At 35.8% G+C, this 23,813-nt stretch overlaps 1 protein-coding gene across 1 annotated transcript; it reads left to right on the plus strand.

Annotated features, from left to right (window-relative positions):
• Window positions 1-4,284: 4,284 nt before the first annotated feature.
• On the plus strand, window positions 4,285-23,603 carry LOC121418326 (nuclear nucleic acid-binding protein C1D-like). The gene is made up of 6 exons (XM_041612138.1): window positions 4,285-4,519; window positions 15,852-15,918; window positions 17,873-17,928; window positions 19,686-19,740; window positions 21,682-21,753; window positions 22,516-23,603. Exons 1-6 carry the CDS (start codon window positions 4,403-4,405, stop codon window positions 22,581-22,583), a joined length of 435 nt encoding a protein of 144 aa, XP_041468072.1. The 5' UTR covers window positions 4,285-4,402; the 3' UTR covers window positions 22,584-23,603.
• The last annotated feature ends 210 nt before the right edge of the window (window positions 23,604-23,813 follow it).

Below are 23,813 nucleotides of genomic sequence, written 5' to 3' on the forward strand. Positions count from 1 at the left end.
ACATGTACAACATAGTGATATGAAAAGGAGAGAAGTCTATGATGTTCCTCACACACTATTTCTTTTGTATTTCATTGTATGAATTATACAATATTGCAATGGAGACTTTTTTATTTAAGGGGTACCCCAGGCTGAAAATGATATGATTTGAACAGATAAAGAAAAATCCAGACAAACACTGAATTTTGATCAAAATCGGACAAAGAATAACAAATTTATAGCATTTAAAAGATTTGCATTATTTAAGTGAAACTGTTCTAGGCATGTCCTCATGTCATTTCATCCAAATCTATATGTAATAGGGGTGGACTTTCCATTTGAAATAGTGATTTATACCTATTTATAAAATGATGAGGTTTGAATTAGGCTTATCCAGCTGGTCAGTTCTCCCATATTTTATTATATTAGTCTACTTGACCTTATTAGTGATGAAGAAATTATGCTGTACTTAAAAGTCATTAAACTATAAGATTAAATGTACTTAAAATCAAATGCTCAACAAAATCTTTTGACGTGGAGGTTTACAGATCACCATGTGTAATATGAAGAAGGGAAGGAAATACAGGCAGAAAATTGAAATGGAAAGACGAGATAGGATGAAAAGAGAAAATCAGAAGTATTCTTTTCTTGAAAGTGAGTGAAGTCCTGAAAAGGACTGTAACTGTAAACCAGATGAGATGAGCTAAATATGTCTTGAATAGCGATGGTTTGAGTAGTAGCAGGATGAAGTGAAGATAGCAGATAAGCGAGAAAGTGAGCAAAGTGGAAGGGAGGCAGACGTCTGCGGATCAAGTTTGAAAACAGTTTGCTGACAAGAAGAGTAAAGTTATGAAGAAGGTAGCGGAAATTAAAAGGTCAGCCAGGGCTACTGGAGGGGGACCTGCATTCCCCCCTCTAGCTGGGTTGGAGGAGGTCCTGAGGGATTTTATTGGAGAAGAGGGAATATCTGGATGTGCGAGCGACGCCTTCTTCACTTCATCCTGCTACTACTCAAACCATCGCTACTCAAGCCATATTTAGCTCATTTCATCTGGTTTACAGTCCTTTTCAGGACTTCACTCACTTTCAAGAAAGAATTCTTCTAATTTTCTCTTTTCATCCTATCTCATCTTTCCATTTCAATCTTTCTGCCTGTATTCCCTTCTTCATATTACACATGGTGAACCGTAAACCACCATGCAAACCTACAAAGACCATCAAAATCTTTTGAAAAGTATGCACAAAGTCATCTGCATTCTAAATAAAGGGACTTTTTAAAGCATACAATTTAAAACAATCATTCATGATCATTATGAAACATATTTTCCATTGATTTTATTAGCTTCAACAGATCTGCTATCGCACATCTACAGAATGGAGAGAATTCCATATCATGGAAATTGAACTAGTCTAAACACTTATATTTGAATCATATTGGATAGATTTACAGTAATTCATTAACAAATATTTTTATCTGGATTGATAATCATAAATTTGAGAAGAGCATATTTTACTTTTGAGCCTCATAGATATAAATGGTTCTTGTTCTGAAATGAGCTTATTCAAGTCCATTTATTTTTTTTTCTTTATGGGAATGTGTGCAGCCTCATGATAACTATAACATTATATTATGCATGCTGTGGAGCTTTTTATCTCAATTTGTAGAATATTTACTTGTTAGAAAATGGCTGTACTTACGAGACAAGTAGGCCTACATAAATAATAAAATGATAATTATTGTTATTATACACACTTATGTAATGCCCAATACCTCTTAATCAACGCTCTACAATAATGCAGCGTAATTTCCTGGCTTTCAGCCAAGCTACTCACATGTTTCAAAGGATTAAATTGCTGCCAAGTTCCCATTTTCCTTACCTGGGTTGAGTGTAGCACGTTTTGGATCAATTTATTGTTGAAGGAAATTAAGCCACAGCTGGGATTCAAGCCCACGGCCCTCTGTTTCAAAGTCCTGAGACTAATCCACTGGGCCACAATGCTCCACAAAAACTGTAATTATCAAGAATGGTTCAAATTTATTTATGGTTCTTAAAGTAAATAATTTTAATGCATTTTATGATTTTTATCCCTTCTTCTAACATTCCAATATTGCAATACTTATTCTATATTGATCTCATATCAGAATGCTTATATTGGAAACTAAGAATACATATTTTCTAGATACCATAAGGTCACATAACATCATTTCATAGAAAGTGTTTGATCCTTTGCAATGTATGTTATTTCATATTTCTCCGAAATTTGAAATATGATTTTGCTGTTCTATGCTTTTCTTTGACGTATCTTTCAAGAGTTTGGGCTAATGGAGATCCAACCCTACTCTGTATGTAAACATGAATACCAATATGGAGCAAATAATGTTGTTCCACTGTTATTCTATAAGGAGCAGGGTTATTTGTCCAAATTAATTGTAATATTCTAGTGTTCTATTCTATTCTCTATTGGCATTGATGTATTATTCTATTTTCATGCAATATTTGACAAAAAAGACGTGGAGAGTATCATCAGTTGGATGTAGTGTTAATATCTCAGGGTTTAGAACAAAAGATACCCGGTATTACTTTTGAATACGTTGAATAGAATTGCAATTCTAAGTTATGATATTATATATGATCATGTATGTATTGATCTAATACTCCATCTTTGTGAAAATATATTAGAATTATTTTTTTAACAAAGATTTTGCCTTATGTGTGCTGAATGCTTTCTATATACGAAAATCTATATAAGATATAAATGTGCCTTCTCCATGTTATGCATTACATCTTCTGTGTATTTAATGACCATGCTTATCAAGTTTTTGTACCGGTACTCATGAACAGTTGCTAAATTGAGTTTAAAGAAATATTAAGTCATTATGAAGCACACATTGAGGAAACAAACATCATCATTGACCCTGCATATGATGAGGTACGAAGACTAACTGATAGGAATGTCAAAAACTTTGATAGTTACAAAACACAGAAATTTTTCTCCCCTCCTTTTTCTTTATTTTTCACTATTATAAACCATGGGGGTGGGGCAGGTTGGTTGTCCTTCTTGCACCCTGCCCACCCCCTCCTGTAGCACCACCCCTGGTGATTGTAATTGACATAAATCAGTCTTGACGTTATATTTCAGATATAGCTGGGTGCTACAATATCCCTAGAATGGTTGCTTTAGTTTAAATTTCGATTTTTCATAAAGCGATTCATTTGGATGGCTGACAGGTGTATTACCCCCCCCCCCCTTTAAGTAGCAAGCTTAATATTTTCATTTTTTTTGTTTAAAGTGTGGAGTTTGTGAGTTTCTTATCTTGGCGTTGCAAACATAATGTCTATTATTGTTATCAGTGATGTTGAATGTGAAAGATAAAGTGCAATGAATATAAAAATCAATATGTAATATGACTGACAGTCTATTTGTAATTTTAGTGGCTGTTTGCTAGCTGAAAAGTAGAAAGCAAGGATACTTCAATGTCTGATAGGATAATGAGAGAACATTTAATATTAAATATGATTGGGAATGAATTAGAGTGAGACTGAGAGATATGGGAGAGAGAGAAGCACAGGGAAGGGGAGGAGAGAGTGGATTGATGGACAAATTAGGTAAAGGGATAGAGGACAAGGATGTGGAGGGGCAATTCAGGGCATAGGGGGCAATATTTTATGAGATTTTTGATCAGGGAAGGGGGTGGGACTAGAGGGCCCTCTCCTATAGGCTCATCCTGTATGCCTTTGAGGGGGGGGCATGCCCCCCCATGCCTACTCCAGAGATGCCAAGTTCAAAGACCAGCTATGCATGATTTTCTGTGAATCTGAGTGAGATCACAGACATTGTGTACAATGTATATGGGGATAGGCTGTGATAGTTGTGTGAGACAGAGATTTGAGGGGATGAACAAGAGTCCAAAATGCTTGAGTCTCACGCATAATGCGTGAGACTTGGTAGCTCTGCTACTGCCAGTGGTTTAGGGTATAGAATTATTGATGTAACTGCTATAGATGAAGAGTCAGAAGAGGTTCCCCTAAATAAAGAATAAATAGGTGAATTAAAAACAATAGAGGCATTATGATTATGAGGGGTGGGAGCTGGGAAATATAGGGATTATGGGAGATTAATGGTGAGCAAGGAGCACTCCTTGAGGTAAGGAGTACCGAAAAGGGAATGTAAATAACACATAAGATCTCATGGCATACATAAATGAACAATTTCAGTTTTAAAAAAGTGAAAAAGTCGCCAGCGCGAGAGTTAGTCAATTTGGGCTCATATTAGCTTTCTTGATTTTCGGCCGCGTCGTCGCCGGCCGCGCCCCGCCGGCACACTGCTGGCTCGCCACATGTGCTCGCTCGCTCACGCATCGATGTAGCTAGGAAGATTTTTCTGCTGTTGTGAATTGATAAATTTCATTATCTAGAACGTCATGGCAGTTCCAAAAGAGATAGCGCAGAATTTAGACGATTTCAAGGCAGCACTAAATGAAGTAGAAGATGTATTCAAACCTATGAATTCAGTCAGTTTAGCCGATATCAATGGAAAGGTAATTGTGACATTTGTGGTGTCCCATCTATTGTAAATGATGTTATGTAGATCTAACAAAAAAAATACAGACTTAAGCTTTAGAGTTAAGCCAGGTTTTTTTTATGACAGTTGACATATTTTTAGAAGTGGAAGGCTTTAAAATCTTTTGTGTAATATCTCAGTGAGACAAAGATTGGATAAAGAATCACTGCACTGCGCGACGTGCAATCAGTAGAGGCGCTGGTCAGAAAATTGGGATCGTCCCAGTTTGCAGGGTCCGTCCACTCCTAGTACCAATGAGGTCCAAACATTAACATGTATGGACCTCATAGGCGACAATACCCAAAATTATGGGTTAGACAATTCAGTTCTGATTTCAAACCCAAGACTTTGGTAAATGTACGCCTTAATACATATTGGAGTTATGCGATATGACTTTCATTTGGTGGGAAGACTCTCACTTCTTAAAAAATTGAGTTGAAATTAAAATGAATTACTATTAAACTTACATTTCAGGCCCTTTTTGTTGATTTTCGGTGAGCGTTCCACACAGCTGCGACGAGTGATCAACTCCGAAGTGATACGCGAACTGGTCAGCTGATCGGTCAGGTGATCGGTAGATTATCTTTTTGTCAGACGTTCATAATTTATGTAAAGCGTATCAATCTTCAGTATCTTGATTTCAAAGTATCAGTATTGCAGATAAATGTCATTATTGATTGGAATCAGTGGCGGATCGGGGGGGGGGTGGGGGTGAGCATTTCTGCCCGATCCCCCTATTGAGATTTGTAGTAAATATTTTGGAATTAAATACGTTGTTCATACTAGTTATGCGACCCCTCCCTTATGATGATCACAGCATTATTTGTAATGGGGATATTTCGTTCATATTCTTGTCTCTTCTTTCTCTTTTTAGCCTTTTTTGCTTGTTAAAACCTTTTTTCCTTTTTTTTGGGGGGGGGGGGCGGGCTCGCCAAATTTTACGTGGGTCAAAATTACCTTCATTTTTTTAGTGACAATCTTTTTTTCATTTGTCCAGTTCTACGCGAGACAAAATTACCTTCGATCATTATTATAGTTAAAAACTTTTTTTTATTTTTTATTTATATTTTTTGGGGGGGTTGACAAATATCACGCGAACGTTTTTCAGCTTTTACTGTTTTATTCGACTTATAATAAAATATTAAATGGGGCTTACCACAGTTTTTTTTTAAGTCAATTCATAAAAATATTCCTCCTCGGGATTTGAGCTTTCTTTCATGAAATATCAATTTTTTCATGATTACCAAAAATACTTAAAATTTTTTATCGGTGTATGCCTATAAAGCTTTAGCTCATGCGTTGCGCCTGCCATATTTTAATGCTGATCAACTTTATGCTTTTAATAAATTCCTAAAAACAATAAATTCTCAGATCATTTTGTCGCAATCGAATAATTCGATTGCGTCTCTCTATCAGTTTTGAATATTCATAAAAAATATCATCTCATGCTTTTTGCTCATATTTTGATTAGTAAATTCTTCTCTTATATAATCGAGTCGGATAGATAGATAGATAACTAGAGAGAGAGAGTCGGGGGGGGGATCCCTCAGCTACTTGTTCTCGCTTATTTGTTATTATTTGTTATTATGCTCATGTTGTGAGAGCTTTGTGTTTTCATATTTTTTTCTTTTTCAACCTTTTTATTGTCTCGGAGCTTCCCTCTACTCTATTTCTTTACACTATATGATGTAGTCCTTTTTACCACATTGTTTCAATCATTGGAGGCGGAAGCCCCAAATTTTAGGAGGGGACAACCCAAAAAAATTTGACAAGCAAAAAAAAAAGGCTCTCAACCCAAACATTTTAGGGGGGGGGACGTAGGAAAATAAATTGACAAGCAAAAAAAAAAAAAAAAGGTCAAAAACAAATTTAGGGGGGAACGTCCCCGCTTCCGCCGCCTATGGTTTCAATTCTTTTTTTGTTCTCATTTTAATGAAAACATCATTATTAAACTGACGTAGAAGACTTTATTACGAAATTTTGACATTGTTTTGTTTCATATGTTTGGCTTTCTTTTTTTCTTCTCCTCATCTTCTTTTTCTTCTTACTTTTTCCCTTTCCTTATTTTCTCTTTTATTTCATTTTATGAGGTATCCGCCAATTTATACAACACCAAGCACATAGAGGCGGATAATCAGTGAGGGAGCATGACGGTGTGCCGCTCTAAAAAAAGGAGGAATATTGGAAGAAAAAAAGAAGAAGGGATGGGGAAAAATAAAGAAAAAAAGATGATGATGGCAATGATGATGATGAAAATTATCTTGGTGATGATGATGGTTGTGGTGACGGTTGTGGTGATGATGGTGATGCTAATGATAGTGGTGATGATGATGATGACGCCGGATGTAATTTTGTTATTTTGTCTTTGAAAAAATTAAGTAGTGCAAAGTTGAATTCATTTAAAGTTTATTATGAAAATAGCAGAAAAAAAAATTGGTATGCGTTCGAGGAAAATCCATCCCCCACCAATTTTTTTCAAAGGTAAGATTTTTTTTTGTGACAGCGTAGGCCTTTGCAAGCAGCTATTATTATGGTAAAAAAGTAAATGAAATGTCAAGAAATACATGATAATGATTTTTATGGTACATTTAGTATATCAATTCATACTTGTTATCAAAAAGAAAAAGAGTGGGTCGTTACGGACCATTAAAAATGGGAAATTTGGGCATTTTATATTTAGGATAGAGCAACTGCTCGTTATAGACGTCACAATAAATCAAGCATTCTAAATTCTATCAACTCCATTTTTTGTCAAATAACACCATCGATATTTTGAAATGATTTTTCTCATATTTTCATCATCTTTTTATCAGGGTGAAATTCCCCTTTAATTTACAAAACAGATTCGCAAACAATATCAAGAGTAGTGGGAGGCAAGGGTGGAAATTTAAGGTAGGGGACCAGGGGCTGGAAAACAGGTAAAAGAAAAACAAACTAAAAAAAAACAAAAAGGAAGGTTTATCACCCCCAAGAGAAGGTCGTCTCGTCCAAAATACATGTTTTACTTCGATTTAAATGATGTAGGCCTATTTCTTTCCATCATATATAAAAGAACAAAAATAGTAGGGGGACATTTGATAATGTGCCCCTACTATTTTGGGTTAGGGGGAAGTGTCCCCCTGGGATTTGCGCCCATGTGGGTGGGGGGTGTTGCACCTCCTTTCGGAATTATTATGGAACAGTGTGAATAGTCGCTGTGATTTCGATCTCATACCTATAAAAAAAGTAGAACAGAAGAACGCCTTGACCACAGGCCAAAATGCCTAACAATTTTTCCGCGGCATTAGCGACTCTCGTAAGGGGCGCTCCATTTATAAATAAAGTTGCATGTGTAGCTGTCTATGGCGACAGAATTTATAGCAGAATTGAAGCCAGAAGCGTGGGAATTTTCAATAAAATTCAAGAAAAGAACCGTGAGTACCGATTTAACAGTACTAATCTAATTAGTTTCATGTATTGAATTATAAGAATATTCAATTTTTCGTGAAACAAAGCTTAGTTCTAAGCTAGGGCGGCCCAAATGCGCGTGAGTGGAGTCCCAGTTTCTTAACACGGGTAAGTATTGCGTTGTCGCCTAGAGTGGGACCGTCTCAGTTTATAAGGATTTCTTCACACAAGAAATCTAGGAAAGTTCATTCACCCGTCAAGTGCCGACACCAATCAAGTGTGCTAGTCAATGTAAACATATCACGTTTCATAACAAGATTATTGGAAGACGGTAAGTCATGAAAAATAGACGGTGAACTGGGGGAATTGAGGTCACTGAATCTATTTTTAGCACTCTCAATTTCCGTAATTGCTGTCTTTGTCCCGTAGGGGGAAGTGAAAAAAAAACGTCCCCATAAACAAGGACAGTCTCAATTTATCAAGACATGATTTGTCTTGGTTTATGAGGATATCCTTGTTTTCTGGGACAATCCCAATTTTTGGACCAGCGCCTCTACTGGCAATGAAATTTATTAATTGAAATTAATTCCATCATCAACTTCAAGTACAGACTGCGAAGAGGCACTCATCCCACTCATCCTACGAACGAGGTTATAATATAACCTCGTTCTCGGATGTATGCCTTCCAATTGTAAAAATTTTAATCGCTTATTTTACCTAAATGTGTTTCCCAAATCAATGCGAATCAGTTCTTAATTGAACTGATTCGTTGCATCAAAATGTTATTCTGACGAAATTACATTAAAGTCATCAATACAATATAAAAAAATGAATAAAAACTCACCGATTTCTCTACGTGAACCTCATCCAGATGCCTCCATTACGTCTATGGTGTTCGACAGTGACAAATCGAAAAAGAAAAAAGATCTCACGAACCATCGAGACTCATCAACCCGTTTGGACCGCTGACCAATCGAGGTTTCGACAAAACTTTGCTCGTAATGCATATTGGTAAGGAAGTCTTGATAGCCTCAATCAAGACAAATTTGCAATTTCGTTTCGTATCGATACAAATTGATTTAAAAGCCACACCTATAGGATTTTCATTAAAAAATAAATGGAATAAAAGATATCTTACCACAAACGCCTATTTAGGGGCAGATCCAAATATTAAAGGGGGAGGGCGGGGAAGTTTCAAGTTAATGTTATTTAATTCAAATCCAAACATAAAGAATATAATTTGCTATAATAAAAACAGAAAAAAAATTGCTTCAGCTTAATGAAAAGAAAATTACAATCAAATGAATTTTTTTCTTACAAATTATCCCATAAAATGAATGCAAAACAAATCTGTTCTATGGCTTTCAAGGGGATAAATAAAAGAAACTCAATAAAAACGACATGAAACGTAATTATGTTCTGTTTTATCACTTGAGCTCTTTGCCCCTTCATTCTTTTCATATTTCATATAAACCCTTCACCCATATTAATTCCAGGGCGGTAAACTGGGGGCTAGTACATTGATGAAAACTAATATTCAACAACACCAACAACAATATGAAAAATATTAGAAAAACCCAAATGACCCTTGATAGTACTCAACAAAATGAGAGGGGTCAAGAGAAGAAGCAATAACCCCCCCCCCCAAAAAAAAGGGCATCATATTTCCTTTCACCATATACGACAAGATACAGTTAATTATAGAATAAACTAAGCTGATGGCGCTACAACAACTATAATTAAAAAAATATCGTGTGTCAGGCCAGGAGAAAGAGACTACTATCGCTGGATCTCGAAGATTTAAAAAAATTTTTAAAAAGGGAAAAAAGAAGAAATATAAGAAGAAAAGCAAAGAAAACAGAAGAAAAAAAGAAAAGAAAGAAAAAAAAGAAAAGAAAAAAAGAAAAGAAAAAAAATATAACATGAAAAAGGAAAAAAAAAGACAAAGAAAATAACACTAGAAAAGAAAAGGAAAAAAAAGATGAGAGAGAAGGAAAAAAAGGAATGGAAAAAAATATATAAGCTACTGAAAATGAACAAAAGCTGTGGCAAAAATAGTCAATCCTGACTGGTTGCCAACCAAGGAAAGAAGAAGATCCGAAATAGAAGCATCACCGGCATGACCGGAAACAGGTATCTGTGGAGAGAAGCAGTTTTATACAGCTCTGTAGATGTCAGTGGTGTGGTCGCTTCCGTTAGCTTTCTTTAATTGAGCACAAGAGGGCGTGTTACATTCTTTACGTCTTTACGTAGAAGTCTATGCGCTGCTGAAGACCATGAAAAATTTCCGCATACATTCCAACGATTTCTCGAAGAGCCTTCAAATAAATGACAATATAACATCGGTTGCAGCTTACATCGCAGCAACAACGGAAGGAAGATCAACGTTTGGTTCGGGTGGAAAGACTGGTAAGTCAATCTCTCTTACTTTTAATTTTTCAAAGAGAATTGTTAGTAGATCTACGCCTCAGGTACCACTAGTCCCATCCCCTACCTTTTGCTGTATGGCAAATGGTCGGGGACAACTAGTGACTCATCCTACGAACGAGGTTATAATATAACCTCGTTCTCGGCTGTATGCCTTCCAATTGTAAAAATTTTCATCGCTTATTTTACCTAAATCCATTGCCATAATCATCGCGAATCAGTTCATAATTGAACTGATTTGTTGCATCAAAATGTTATTCTGACGAAATGACATTAAAGTCAGTGTTTCCACAGCTCAAAAATAAATTTCCCGAAACTGAATCCCAAATTTCCTGAAATTCATAGATATTTCCTGGAATTTTCAAATTTGATTTTAAACGAAAATCGGGCAATAATACAGCGAGCCTAAATTCAGCCTAGGTGGCCAAAATCAAGGATTTTAGCATTTTATTTTGTTCACGCCCTCTTTAAAAAAAAGGAACAAAATTACAGATGCGAGCGGAAAATTTTGAGCTACGTATGGCTGTAAAACATTGTTAAAATGTAACCTGAATATCATGAATATTGATAGTTTCTACGTTTAATTGTTGTTTAATTGTAATTTTTGGATTTCCCGAAATTTCCTGGAATATTTTCATTTCCCGAACCTTTCCTGGAAAAAGTCAAAATTTCCTGAAATTTCCCGAATTTCGGGAAGAGTGGAAACACTGATTAAAGTCATCAATACAATATTAAAAAATGAATAAAAACTCACCGATTTCTCTACATGAACCTCATCCAGATGCCTCCATGACGTCTATGGTGTTCGACAGTGACAAATCGAAAAAGAAAAAAGATCTCACGAACTATCGAGACTCATCAACCCGTTTGGACCGCTGACCAATCGAGGTTTCGACAAAACTTTGCTCGAAATGCATATTGTTGTTGTTTTAGCTTATACGGCGCGTGTCATTCAGTAGTGAATATTTGCGCCAGCATAATTTGCGGTAATTTTATTTATAAATTTTTCTGTACTTAAATTAGTAAGGAAGTCTTGATAGCCTCAATCAAGACAAATTTGCAATTTTGTTTCGTATCGATACAAATTGATTTAAAAGCCACACCTATAGGATTTTCATTAAAAAATAAATGGAATAAAAGATATCTTACCACAAAGGCCTATTTAGGGGCAGATCCAAATATTAAAGGGGGAGGGCGGGGAAGTTTCAAGCTTATGTTATTTATTTCAAATCCAAACATAAAGAATTACAATTTGCTATAATAAAAACAGAAAAAAAAATTGCTTCAATTAAATGGAAAAAAAAATACAATAAAATTTTTTTTTTCTCTTACAAATTATCCCATAAAATGAATGCAAAACAAATCTGTTCTATGGCTTTCAAGGGGATGATAAAAGAGACTCAATAAAAAAAGAAATGAGTAATTATGTTCTGTTTTATCACTTGAGCTCATTGCCCCTTCATTCTTTTCATATTTCATATAAACCCTTCACCAATATTAATTCTAGGGCGGTAAACTGGGGGTTTACATTGATGAAAACTAATATTCAACAACAATATGAAAAATAATAGAAAAACCCAAATAACCCTTACAATGATAGTACTTAACAAAAAGAGAGGGATCAAGAGAAGAAGCAATAACCCCCCCCCCAAAAAAAGGCATCATATTTCCTTTCTCCATACGACAAGATACAGTTCATTATAGAATAAACTAAGCTGATGACGCTACAACAACTGTAATTTAAAAAATATCGTATGTCAGGGGAGAAGGAGACTACTATCGCTGGATCTCGAAGATCCGAAATAGAAGCATCACCGGCATGACCGGAAACGGGTATCTGTGGAGAGAAGCAGTTTTATACAGCTCTGTAGATGTCAGTGGTGTGGTCGCTTCTGTTAGCTTTCTTTAATTGAGCACAAGCGGGCGTGTTACATCCTTTACGTAGAAGTCTATGCGCTGCTGAAAACCATGACAAATTTCCTCATACATTCCAACGATTTCTCGAAGAGCCTTCAAATAAATGACAATATAACATCGATTCGAGCATACATCAAAGCAACAACGGAAGGAAGATCAACGTTTGGTTTGGGGGAAAGACTGGCAAGTCAATCTCTCTTACTTTTAATTTTTCAAAGAGAATTGTTGGTAGATCTACGCCTCATGTACCTCTAGTCCCATCCCCTACCTTTTGCTGTATGGCAAATGGTCGGGGATGACGAGTGCGAAGAGGTGACTTATGATTCACGTCTATAATCCACGGCATTGATGATGTGAATAGAGACCTGGGGGGTGTTTCACAAAGATTTAAGTATGACTTAGGTTACACTTAAATGTTGACGCGTACATGATACGCAACGCGCAATCTTATTGATCAATACGCAGAAGTGCGCGTCCTCTTGGCATGATCTGACCAATGCTGTCATGCCTTTTATACTGCGCGCAACTAGACATTTAAGTGCGATTCTAAGTCGTACTTAAATCTTTGTGAAACACCCCCCTGTTCTTCACATCAGCTTCTACTCAAGCAACCCGTGGCCATCCTTACAAGCTTTTTCTGAAAAGGAGTAACGTTAGGTTTGCCTGCTGAAGTAGTCACAGCATCAACAGTCAATCACTTCGAAAACAAAATTAGACAAGTTTTGGTCTGCATGGCATTATATTCACGCATGGGAGTATTAGTCTTTGCATTGGCGCAGCAAAGCACAAATAGCACACATGGCAATTTATCCAAGCTAGGAAGACAACGTACAGTACAAGATAGACAGCTGGCAGCAGTCTGTTTCGAGGAGTTTTTTAACATTTTAAAAAAAATTTCTCCTTGTAAACAGATGGCTCGCTATCGTGCAGCCACCATTAGGGGACTTGCAATGCAAAATCCCCCCGTTGGGGCTCTTCAATTTTTGTCTCGCCTGCATAGCAGAGTGAGACTATAGGCGCCGCTTTTCCGGCGACGGCGGCGGCGTCAACATCAAATCTTAACCTAAGGTTAAGTTTTTGAAATGACATCATAACTTAGAAAGTATATGGACCTAGTTCATGAAACTTGGACATAAGGTTAATCAAGTATCACTGAACATCCTGCATGAGTTTTATGTCACATGACCAAGGTCAAAGGTCATTTAGGGTCAATGAACTTTGGCCGAATTAGGGGTATCTGTTGAATTCCCATCATAACTTTGAAAGTTTATGGATCTGATTCATGAAACTTTGACATAATAGTAATCAAGTATCACTGAATATCTTGTGCAAGTTTCAGGTCACATGATCAAGGTCAAAGGTCATGTGAGATCAATGAACTTTGGCCGCATTGGGGGTATTTGTTGAATTACCATCCTATCTCTGTAAGTGTATTGGTCTACTTCATAAAACGTGGAAATAAGAGTAACCAAGTATCACTGAACATCTTGTGCGAGTTATAGTAGTTTTCAAAGTCAGCACTGCTGCTATGTTGAATCACGTGATGCAGGTGAGACGGCCAGAGGCATTCCACTTGTTAAACTTATATGTTGTCATCTGCAAATATAATTGTTGAAGATATTTTGTGAAGAAATCTGCATTGGTCCCGGGCCTTTTTTGTGTGTCTTGTGATCATGGAAAATGCAAACGAATTTTGCTCTGTCATCAGCTTGTGCAACACTCACCGGATGATGTCTATCCCCACTTTTTCTTTGTATATGAAATTAGGTTTATTCATGAAAATTTCTACCAAGAACTAAAACAATTGGATTGACAGTAGAAATTGAAGTTATTTCTTGCTGCAACTTATTTCTTAAAGGTCAAGTCCACCTCAGAAAAATGTTGATTTGAATCAATAGAGAAAAATCAGACAAGCACAATGCTGAAAATTTCATCAAAATCGGATGTAAAATAAGAAAGTTATGACATTTCAAAGTTTCGCTTATTTTCAACAAAATAGTTATATGAACGAGCCAGTTACATCCAAATGAGAGAGTCGATGATGTCACTCACTATTTCTTTTGTTATTTATTGTTTGAATTATACAATATTTCAATTTTTACGAATTTGACGATTAGGACCTCCTTGTCTGAAGCACAAAATGTTAAAATAATGGAATTCCACATGTTCAGGGAGGAATGAAACTTTATTTCACATGACAATGATGAGAAAATAAAACTATTTCATATTTCATATAATAAAATACAAAAGAAATAGTGAGTGAGTGATGTCATCAACTCTCTCATTTGGATGTAACTGGCTCGTTCATATAACTATTTTGTTGAAAATAAGCAAAACTTTAAAATGCCATAACTTTCTTATTTTGCATCCAATTTTGATGAAATTTTCAGTGTTATGCTTGTTGAATTTTTCTCTTTTTATTCAAATCAAGTTTTTGTTGGGGTGGACTTGTCCTTTAATAATGGAGACACATCATTTACGCATTGTGAAAATATGAAGCAAATTTGATTTCATGTAATAATAAAGAAAAAGGAAAGTGGGGATGTTACATCATCAGCCCACCTAATGAATATTCATGAAGACTTGCAGAGGTCTGTTTCACCCGAATAATGCAAGTCTTTGAAATTCAATAACTTTGTTATTCATTATCCGATTTTGATGAAATTTTCAGCATTTTGCTCTGTGAATTTTACTCTCTTTATTTAGATATAAATATCTTAAGCCCGGAGCATCCCTTTAACTTGTCAAGCAGATGATTGTATACCCATTGAATAAGGACTGAAGAAAAGTCTTGAGTTGGCTGACTGTTCCAAATTTGTTTGCTAGAACCCCTGTCACACTAGAGGCGGAATGCCGTCGGAATGAAAATACTTGGTACATTCCTGGATATTCGAAGTGCATTCTAAAAATTCTCAGTGCATTCCAGACATTCAGGTCCATCCTTGTGACCGGCCCGAATGTTCTGCTCATGTTCAAAACTTTCGAAGTGCATTCGAAGTGGAGAAATATCGAACGACATTCGAAGTGCATTCTGACTGCATTCTGACTGCATTCTAAATATTCTTACGACATTCTAAGAGCATTCGAGGCATTCTGATCGCATTCTAGAGAAAACAGAATCGCATAAAACGCGGCCAGCTGCTGTTGTAACGTCATTTGGCAGTCGAAGTCGACCGGTCGTGTCACAAAAAAGGAAGACATTTTGCAAAATTAGTGAAAATTTCAAATTCCCTCCCAAATGTGGCACGAATTTTGAAAGTTCTTCATTCTGGCTGGTTCTGCTCGATTCCTGCTGATTCCAAATAAAGTGTGAGGGGGGTATAACAAATTTGTTTGCTAACAATACAAGTTAGCATTCATTCTTTACTCCACTATCTTGGGATTTTGTTTTTATAGTCCAAGTTCTTCAGGATCAAAAGAGAAAAATAGGCTTCTGACCTGTGTAATGCAAGTGACATATATATGTATAGGCTGAATGATGAATGTCCTTTATTTTGGTTTAAAAAATAGTAATTTCTATTGAAGTTTATAGTAAGTGTGAGATGTTATTGAGATTTTCTTTCCCTTTTTCATTTTAGCTGGATGCATTGGACAGGGCCAAGTTACAACTTGTCTTTGCGTATTCCATCAATTCATTCTTCTGGAGTAAGTTTAACACTTTCACTTTTTTTAGAAAAATATTGAGCAATCTATTATGTCATCGCAAAGAGGAAGGCCTTTACATTTTATGATATTTCTTCATTCTCTATTCATTCACGTACAGATATATTTAGCAATTATTCTGTTGTATTTATTAATTCAATGATTATGCGCATCTGTTGATTTGCTTTTCATAAATTCATATAAGAATAATAAAAGAGATGCAGCAATTGAATGTTTATCTTTACATGAGACACAAATTCATGACTTAAAAAACAGACTGTGTTCAGGTCACTATAGATTAAACAATTTATGTTGTAAAGTACATAGTTTTTACTATCAGTACCACCTGACTCATGCAGGGTAATAACCCCCAATAATTGGACAAGGAACTTTATCTTGTCAGGGCTATTATCTCTTCCAAATAGTGTTTGTATTAGAGTATATATAGTGCGTCCCACAAAAAACGAAACCGAGATTTATCGATGATTTATCATAACTTAATCACAAATACAATAGACAAATGGCCTACCATTTTAAAGCTTAGAATCTCCTCTTTCATCTGGAATTACTTAAATTATTTCTCATTCACGCATAAGTGAGCAAAAACAATTTGAAAAGGGGATTCCAAAAAGTCACTTGGCGGGCCGTATCTGGGTTTTAAAAAGAAAACCACATCGTTAAAAAGTTCAATATCTGCTTTTTAATTTGATACCTCAATTACAGAAAATGGTCAAGGAATAACAAAGTTCTGGTTATTTGAAATAAGGCTTGAATTTCAATAATTTCATAAAATGAAGAGATTTTACAGGCTACCGTTCAAACTCACTCGACGCTCCGTTTTGTTGACGATCAGCCATGCATTAGCTCTTTTGTTAACGTGCGATAGCTTCTGTGGGAAACTGGTGAAAATACGTTTATTTACTGAAATTATGGAAATACAAGTATTGTTTCGAGGGATCATAACTTTTTTACTTCTTGACCATTTTTAGTGATTAAGGTATCAAATAAAAGAGCAGATATTGAACTTTGTAGTCATGTGACTTTCTTTTTGAAATTTAGATACCCCCCGCCAAATGAGTTTTTGGCATCCTTTCTTTGAATTGTTTTTGCTCACTCATGCGTGGATGAGGAATAATCTAAGTAGTACCAGATGAAAGGGGAGATTCTAAGCTTTACGTTGGTAGGTCATTTTATGATAGATCATCACTAAATCTCGGTTTCGTTTTTTCTGGGACGCACTGTATATACTATGTAGACAAAAATAATTTCATATTAAAAAAGGTGTCATTTATGTGTCATGTCATGTAGGTTGAGCTTGGCTATTTGACTTTCTACAAATAAGTTATCAAGCCCCCCGCCCCCCCCCCCTGACAGTTAAGAAGAAAATTCTTGGGGCTTTTTTCACAATATACATGTACAAATCTGTCATTGGATAAGCTTTAACATTGCAGTGAATGGAAAATTTCCTTGGGTCTTCTGAGCATTATGGGGGCAAATCGCCCTAAGCCCTAGTGTAATATTTTCCCTGCCTCCCCCCCCCCCATTTAAGTGTCATTCAGTTTGGATTTGTGAAAAGGTTTTTGATAGCATTGCCTCACAATCTTTATTGTTACAGTGTACCTATGTCATTTATGTGTCATGAATATTGAGCTTGGCTATTTGACTTTCTACAAATAAATTATCAAGGCCCCCCCCTCCCCCGACAATTAAAGAAAAAAAATTGAGGGGCTTTTTTTTAAATATAAAACCTAAATCAGTAAATCTGTTATTGGATAAGCTTTAATATTGCAGTGAATGGGAAATTTCTGGGGTCTTCTGAGCATTTTTGGGGCAAATCGCCCTAAGCCCCAGTGAAATATTTACCCTGCCCCCCCTTCCATTCAGTGTCATTCAGTTTGGATTTGTGAAAAGGTTTTTGATAGCTTTGCCTCACAATTTTTATTATATTTTGTTACAGTGTACCTATGCACACAAGGTGTTGATCCAAGGAGCCATCAAGTCAAACGAGAATTAGTAAGTTCTTAAATTTTTAAATTTGCATTAAAACAAATCATACCAAATTACAATAGTTTACAAATGATGGAAAATGGATCTTTAAGAATTGAAAAGTTTAGCGTGCATCCCACTTCATGTGATGTCTGATTTGATTTTGATCAAAGTCTTCAATCAACAATTTAGCATTCTTGTGTGCAAGTAGATGCATTGACATTGAGGAAACGAGTATCCTGAAAATCACAAATCCTTTCTTTGTTTTGTTCCAAGACAAAAAAATATTATTTTTCATGAAGTACTTTGTTGTATAATGTAAATAACTCAATATTTAATGATAGCCTATAAATGAACTGCCTGTAATTAGTGCTGTTGTCGGGAACAAAAATCCATGTCGACATGTCGCTTAAAAATAAATCCCGACATCGACAATGTCGACATGAAAAAGGGACCGTAATTTAGCCTAGGCTCCCTAAGAAAAAAATCATTCGATCGTGAAACATAACACTCTCAATCAAATGTATTCACCTTGACACGAGTGATATCCCCACACTAGATCTAGATCTATATAATACAGGCTCAGTTCGGGAAAACATATTTTCACTAAGCTAGAGTGAATTCACTTTCAAAATCACCGATTTAATCCACATCTTTTTCTGGAGAATCAAGTTTTGTACCACGATCCGGTCTCGAAAGCATTGCGCAATAACACTCGGAGCCAATTTGAGAATCACCAATTACAATAGTGATCATTGCGTATTATACGCTGGTACACATGTGCTGCAAACGCAAGCTCCTCAAATTGACAGTAAAAAATAATGAAAATTGACCGATAATTTCAGTATCACTTCCGCGGCGATCCGTGCAACGATCTCCAAACGAAGGAAGGGAAGTTTTCTGTGACTTTCGTGATTTGAAATAACTGCTCAATTGCGGCGGTCACAACTTTGACAAAACATTTATGTGAAAAGTAATGCATTGAGGAGCATCAAGCACGGTGAATAGCGATGGGTACATATTGATGGGTACGGTGAATGCTACTACACTAAGCTCGCTATACGCTAGCTAGATCTAGAGCGATCGTCGAGGGGCCGGGCAGCTCGATCGGGCAGGCCGGCCCTCACTCAGGCACTGACGTATTTCTGCTGCCGCGCAGCTCGCAGGTATTCTTTTTTCATTTAATGTGCCGCTTTATAGCTGAATAAACCTTTTAATCGCGCCACTTACTGTGGATAAAAGCTTCTAACTTTTCAGCTAAGCTTTATACTCGTGACTTTAGGCTAGACCCCTTTTTATTTTATGTTTGCATGTCGATGTGGGTGCGTGCATGTCGACATGTCGGAAACATTGAAAATCCTTCGTATGTCGACATCAATGTCGATATGAGGCCTATCGACAACAGCACTACCTGTAATGAGTGTACCAATTTTAAGTTCCAATATAATCCAGCAATGCCCTTTTTGAAGATTTTAGTATAATTTTATTTGATATATTCTTATATTTTTGGGGGAGGGGGTAGAGGCATGCTAAATGATGATTATAAAGAAAACTGGAAAAGCTGCTCATATTTTGATGTGACAATAGCCATTGTAATTATTATTGTTATTATTATACCTTGATGAAGAAAAAATCTGAAAATTCTTGATAATTGTGTTCAGCCGTGTTCATTATACATATCTCAAGATTTTTTTAAATCTGTTACATTTATGTTATTTGGGGATTTTGAAGAACAATCTGGAAACTTTTCTTTCTGATATGTTTTTCTTTTCTTTACACAATAGGGCAGAATACAGAAGTACATGGCGAGGGTGAAGGAAATTGCTGATAAAAAGAAAGGTGACTGTAAACTCTTTATTTCATTAAAGATAAATACTAGTTGTAACAAATTCAAAATTAGTTCAAACAGAATCCAATAAAATTACCACCAAAGTGTTTGTATAAATGAATTATGTGTGCCAAATAGCTCTGGAAGAAAGTGTGTAATTGCTGAGAAAAAATGAGCACGGAATTCCATCAAATGTCTGGTATTTTTAAAAGCTAAATTAATACACTGTCCCACATATCCTTTTCTGTGTTATTGATCATCAAAATTATCGGTTTTGACATTAGATTTCATGATTTTACAAAGATAAGCTTACACATTAATGTACCAGATCTAGATGTAAGATAATACTTTGACAATCAACCTTTAGTTGATTTAGACTTTCTCATGAAATAATTGTTTGCTGCAACTACATGTATGTCTTTTTCCTTGAAAAGTCAAAAGTTTATGTGTTTAAACAAGCCACAAAAGAAAAGAAAAATGCTTTCATGTACAAATCATTATTCAGTGGACACTGTGATTAGTCAATCTTCCTGAAGTCAAATATTCAATTCAATTCAATTTCAATTTATTGACCATTAAAAAGACATCAAAATATTTACAAAAATAACATGATACAAACAAACTAAGTAAAAATATAACAGGTTACAAATTACTTAATGGTCAGGACCCCTAAGAAGCAAGACTGCTTATAGCTGGGCCCTACAAACACACAAATATCATAACTGGTAAAAAAAGGTTATAAATAAACACACACACACACACTTCCACACATCATCACACAATGCAAAAACACAGAAGCTGGAATAGAATAGAAGATAAGACAAGATAAAAAAATTTAAAAAATGATAAAATACTATTACAATTACAGGGTGGGATTGGAGTTGTTTAAATTCACCTACCTCAAAACATTATTTCTGACCAGAGTGTACAAAACATGTATTAATAACATCTATCCTAGCTTGAGGCATTACATTTTACCAGAATATGCAAAGACATGTCTAAATAATATCAAAGTAAACAAATAAAGCCAAGCGCAAACATTGCAAGAGCTCTGCAACACACTGCATCTCATGGTGCGTCTTTTTTGTGCGCATGTTGTCTGTGCTGCAGAAGCGCAGTAAATTAGACAGGACGTCATCGTATAGGACAAATCCGATCAGCTGTAATTAGCAAAATCGCAGAAGGATTTGACATGTCAAATGTCTGAGATATGGTTTGTGATCCTACTGGAACAACGCGGGTCGCAGTTGCAGCAGGTTGCAGGTTGGCGCACGTTCGGTGATTTTGTTGCAATCGCATCTTTGTGCAGTTGCGTTGCATGGTGTGCACTGAGCGTAAATCATAGCATTAATTTTGTGTGTGTGTGTGTGAGGGTGTGTGTGTGTCTTAGTTTTTGGGGGCGATATGATTGTGTGGTAAGGAGTGTGGGGTGCGTGGGTGAGTGAAAGATTATGTAATCTTCCTCTTAAAGGCTTGTAGAGTTTCATGAAAAAAGTAGTTTATTTGATTTGACATAATTTTGATATTAACATGATATAAATATTGAGGTAATTTTTTTTTCACAAAAAAAAATGATTCACATTGTTATAGAAGAGAAATTTTGCAGTTTGATTTCATTTGTAATCATTTTTAAAATATTTGTAATCTCATTGATATTGATATATTTATTTGTTTGATTGTTTATTGATTGTATACATGCAAAGAATCTTTATTTATATGAATTGTGATTGTCAACTTATTGTTTTGAAAGAGAAAGAAAATAAAATATTATTTAAAAAAAACAAAACAAAAAAAGTGTGTGTGACCTTTGTGGAAGAGTCACCAATAGAAACTGCCATTGATCATGCGACTTCCATGTAGTATTATTTATATGCATGTTTGTAAATACGTTATTATTTTATTGAATTGCAAATGTGTGATCTTAAGTTATGATGTATTCTTAATGTCCATAGCTGCCAAACTGGATACTGGAGCAGCGAAGAGGTTCATCAGGAATGCTCTGTGGGAAAATGAATCAGGTGAAGGTGAGTGTGGTCATGAATTGGAATCTAATGTATACTAATAAAAAAGTAATAGAGGCTATCAGTAATCAAGATTTTTTTTTTCATTAATCACATGTATAAAAATATGTCAGAAGTCAGAAGCAGTTAGCATGTAGTTAAGATTTTTAAATCCAGTTCTACCCCATTCAGGGAAATATTTTTTGTCCCGACTGCATAGCAGAGCTAGACTATAGGCACTGCTTTTCTGACGGCAGCAGCGTCAACATTGAAATCTAAACCAAGGTGAAGTTTTTTAAATGTCATCATAACTTAGAAAGTATACGGACCTAGTTTACGAAACTTGAACGTAAGGGTAATCAAGTATTACTGAACGTCTTGCCTGAGTAAATGTAATTTGAGAGATAAGATATGGATAACTTGGGCAATAGCAATATGTAACCCATGTATTAGATGCCAATATTTTCACCATTCTTTGGGACAAAAGATTGTTATTATCCTTGAATGCTGGAGTGCCCATCAGGAACCTGTGCTCGAGCCAGGCACCTAGATTTAAGCACTATATAAATGCTGCATATTATTGTTAGTAGTAGTAGTATTAGTGGTGGTGGTTGTAGTAGTAGCAGAAGTGATGGTGGTAGTAGTAGTGGTGGTGGTACATGTAGTAGTAGTTTTATTATTACTGTTATTGTTGTTGTTATTGATGATACATTATTTTTCATTTTAAATAATTTATTCATATAATGCAACATATATATGTATATTATTCACCTTTTGGAATTGCAGGTCAATCTCAGACAACGAAAAGGAAAGGGGAGAATGAGCCAGCAGGTCCTTCTAAGAAATCGAGATGATGAGGACTCAGAGAGATTTTAAAGACCTTCATGGACCGACTTTTTTAAGAGATATGCACTGCAACAGCCTTTTTTTTCTTATGTGCCATGGAGATGAGAGAGGAATATCATGAAATCTTAAATTTTGGTCTCCTGAGGAAGAGCCATGTTATCTCTGCAACATCCTCTTTTATTTTGAACCATGCAGTTGAGAGAAATGTCTTGAAGCTTCAATTTTGAATAGTTGAGGAACAGCCATGTTAACACTTCAACATCCTTTTTCATATGGATCACGGGGGAGAGAGATGGTGTGAAGCTTCAATTTTGATCTGCTCAAGGAGGGGCCATGTTTTCACTGCAATATCCTTCTTCATATGGATCATGGAGGAGAGAGAAATGTCTTGGAAGCTTCCATTTTGATTTGCTGCTCAAGGAAGGACCATGTTTTGCAGAGTGACATGTTTTACGTAGAGCAACGAGGTATTGACATTGGACATTGACCATGCTCTTTGATTAGTCCCGACAGCTATGCCAGTATGTAAACAAGCAATGCGATATATTATGGTATAGATCTGATATCCTTACTCCTTTTTACCAAGCATTGGGACTATTTATATTTTTAACAGAGTTTTTTTAGGGGATTCCGTACAGATATGAAGCTGCATGCTAACACCTTTACACCATATTGAATGCAAAAAAAAATCATTATCAATTGGAGAGATGTACATGTTATATTGACCACATTGTCACAGTAGATTTTATGTGGTGTCATTTTAATTTCTATGTTGTGTCTTTCCAAGTAACTTTTTGGGATTTACTCCCTATCTCGACTATATAGCGAATATACCCACCAATCCTCAAATTTGTAAGAATTCTTTGTAGGATATCAAAAAAGATATCGAACAATATGGAGGTACTTTGGAAATTCTTTAGAGTGGTGGTATAAAGCTTTAGAACACTTGATTCTGCCGCCAATCACTTACAGTTGAGTGTACTACGACAGATATAGCTCAATGCTGGGTGGTGTTTCATAAAGCTGTTCGTAAGTTAAAAAGAGTGACCTTAAGAACGACTGGTGATCCTTTCTTTTAGTAAATGATATACACCATTGGCGATGGATTAGTGCGTAAGAAACGTTTACCACTCATTCTTAAAGTCGCTCTTAACTCACGAACAGCTTCATGAAACGCCCCTGGACTGTATCAATGGCATGGGGTTAAATCGGGCTCTTCATTGCTAATGATAATATTT

Source organism: Lytechinus variegatus, chromosome 7, assembly GCF_018143015.1.
Source record: "Lytechinus variegatus isolate NC3 chromosome 7, Lvar_3.0, whole genome shotgun sequence".
In the NCBI taxonomy this organism is placed as follows: domain Eukaryota; kingdom Metazoa; phylum Echinodermata; class Echinoidea; order Temnopleuroida; family Toxopneustidae; genus Lytechinus; species Lytechinus variegatus.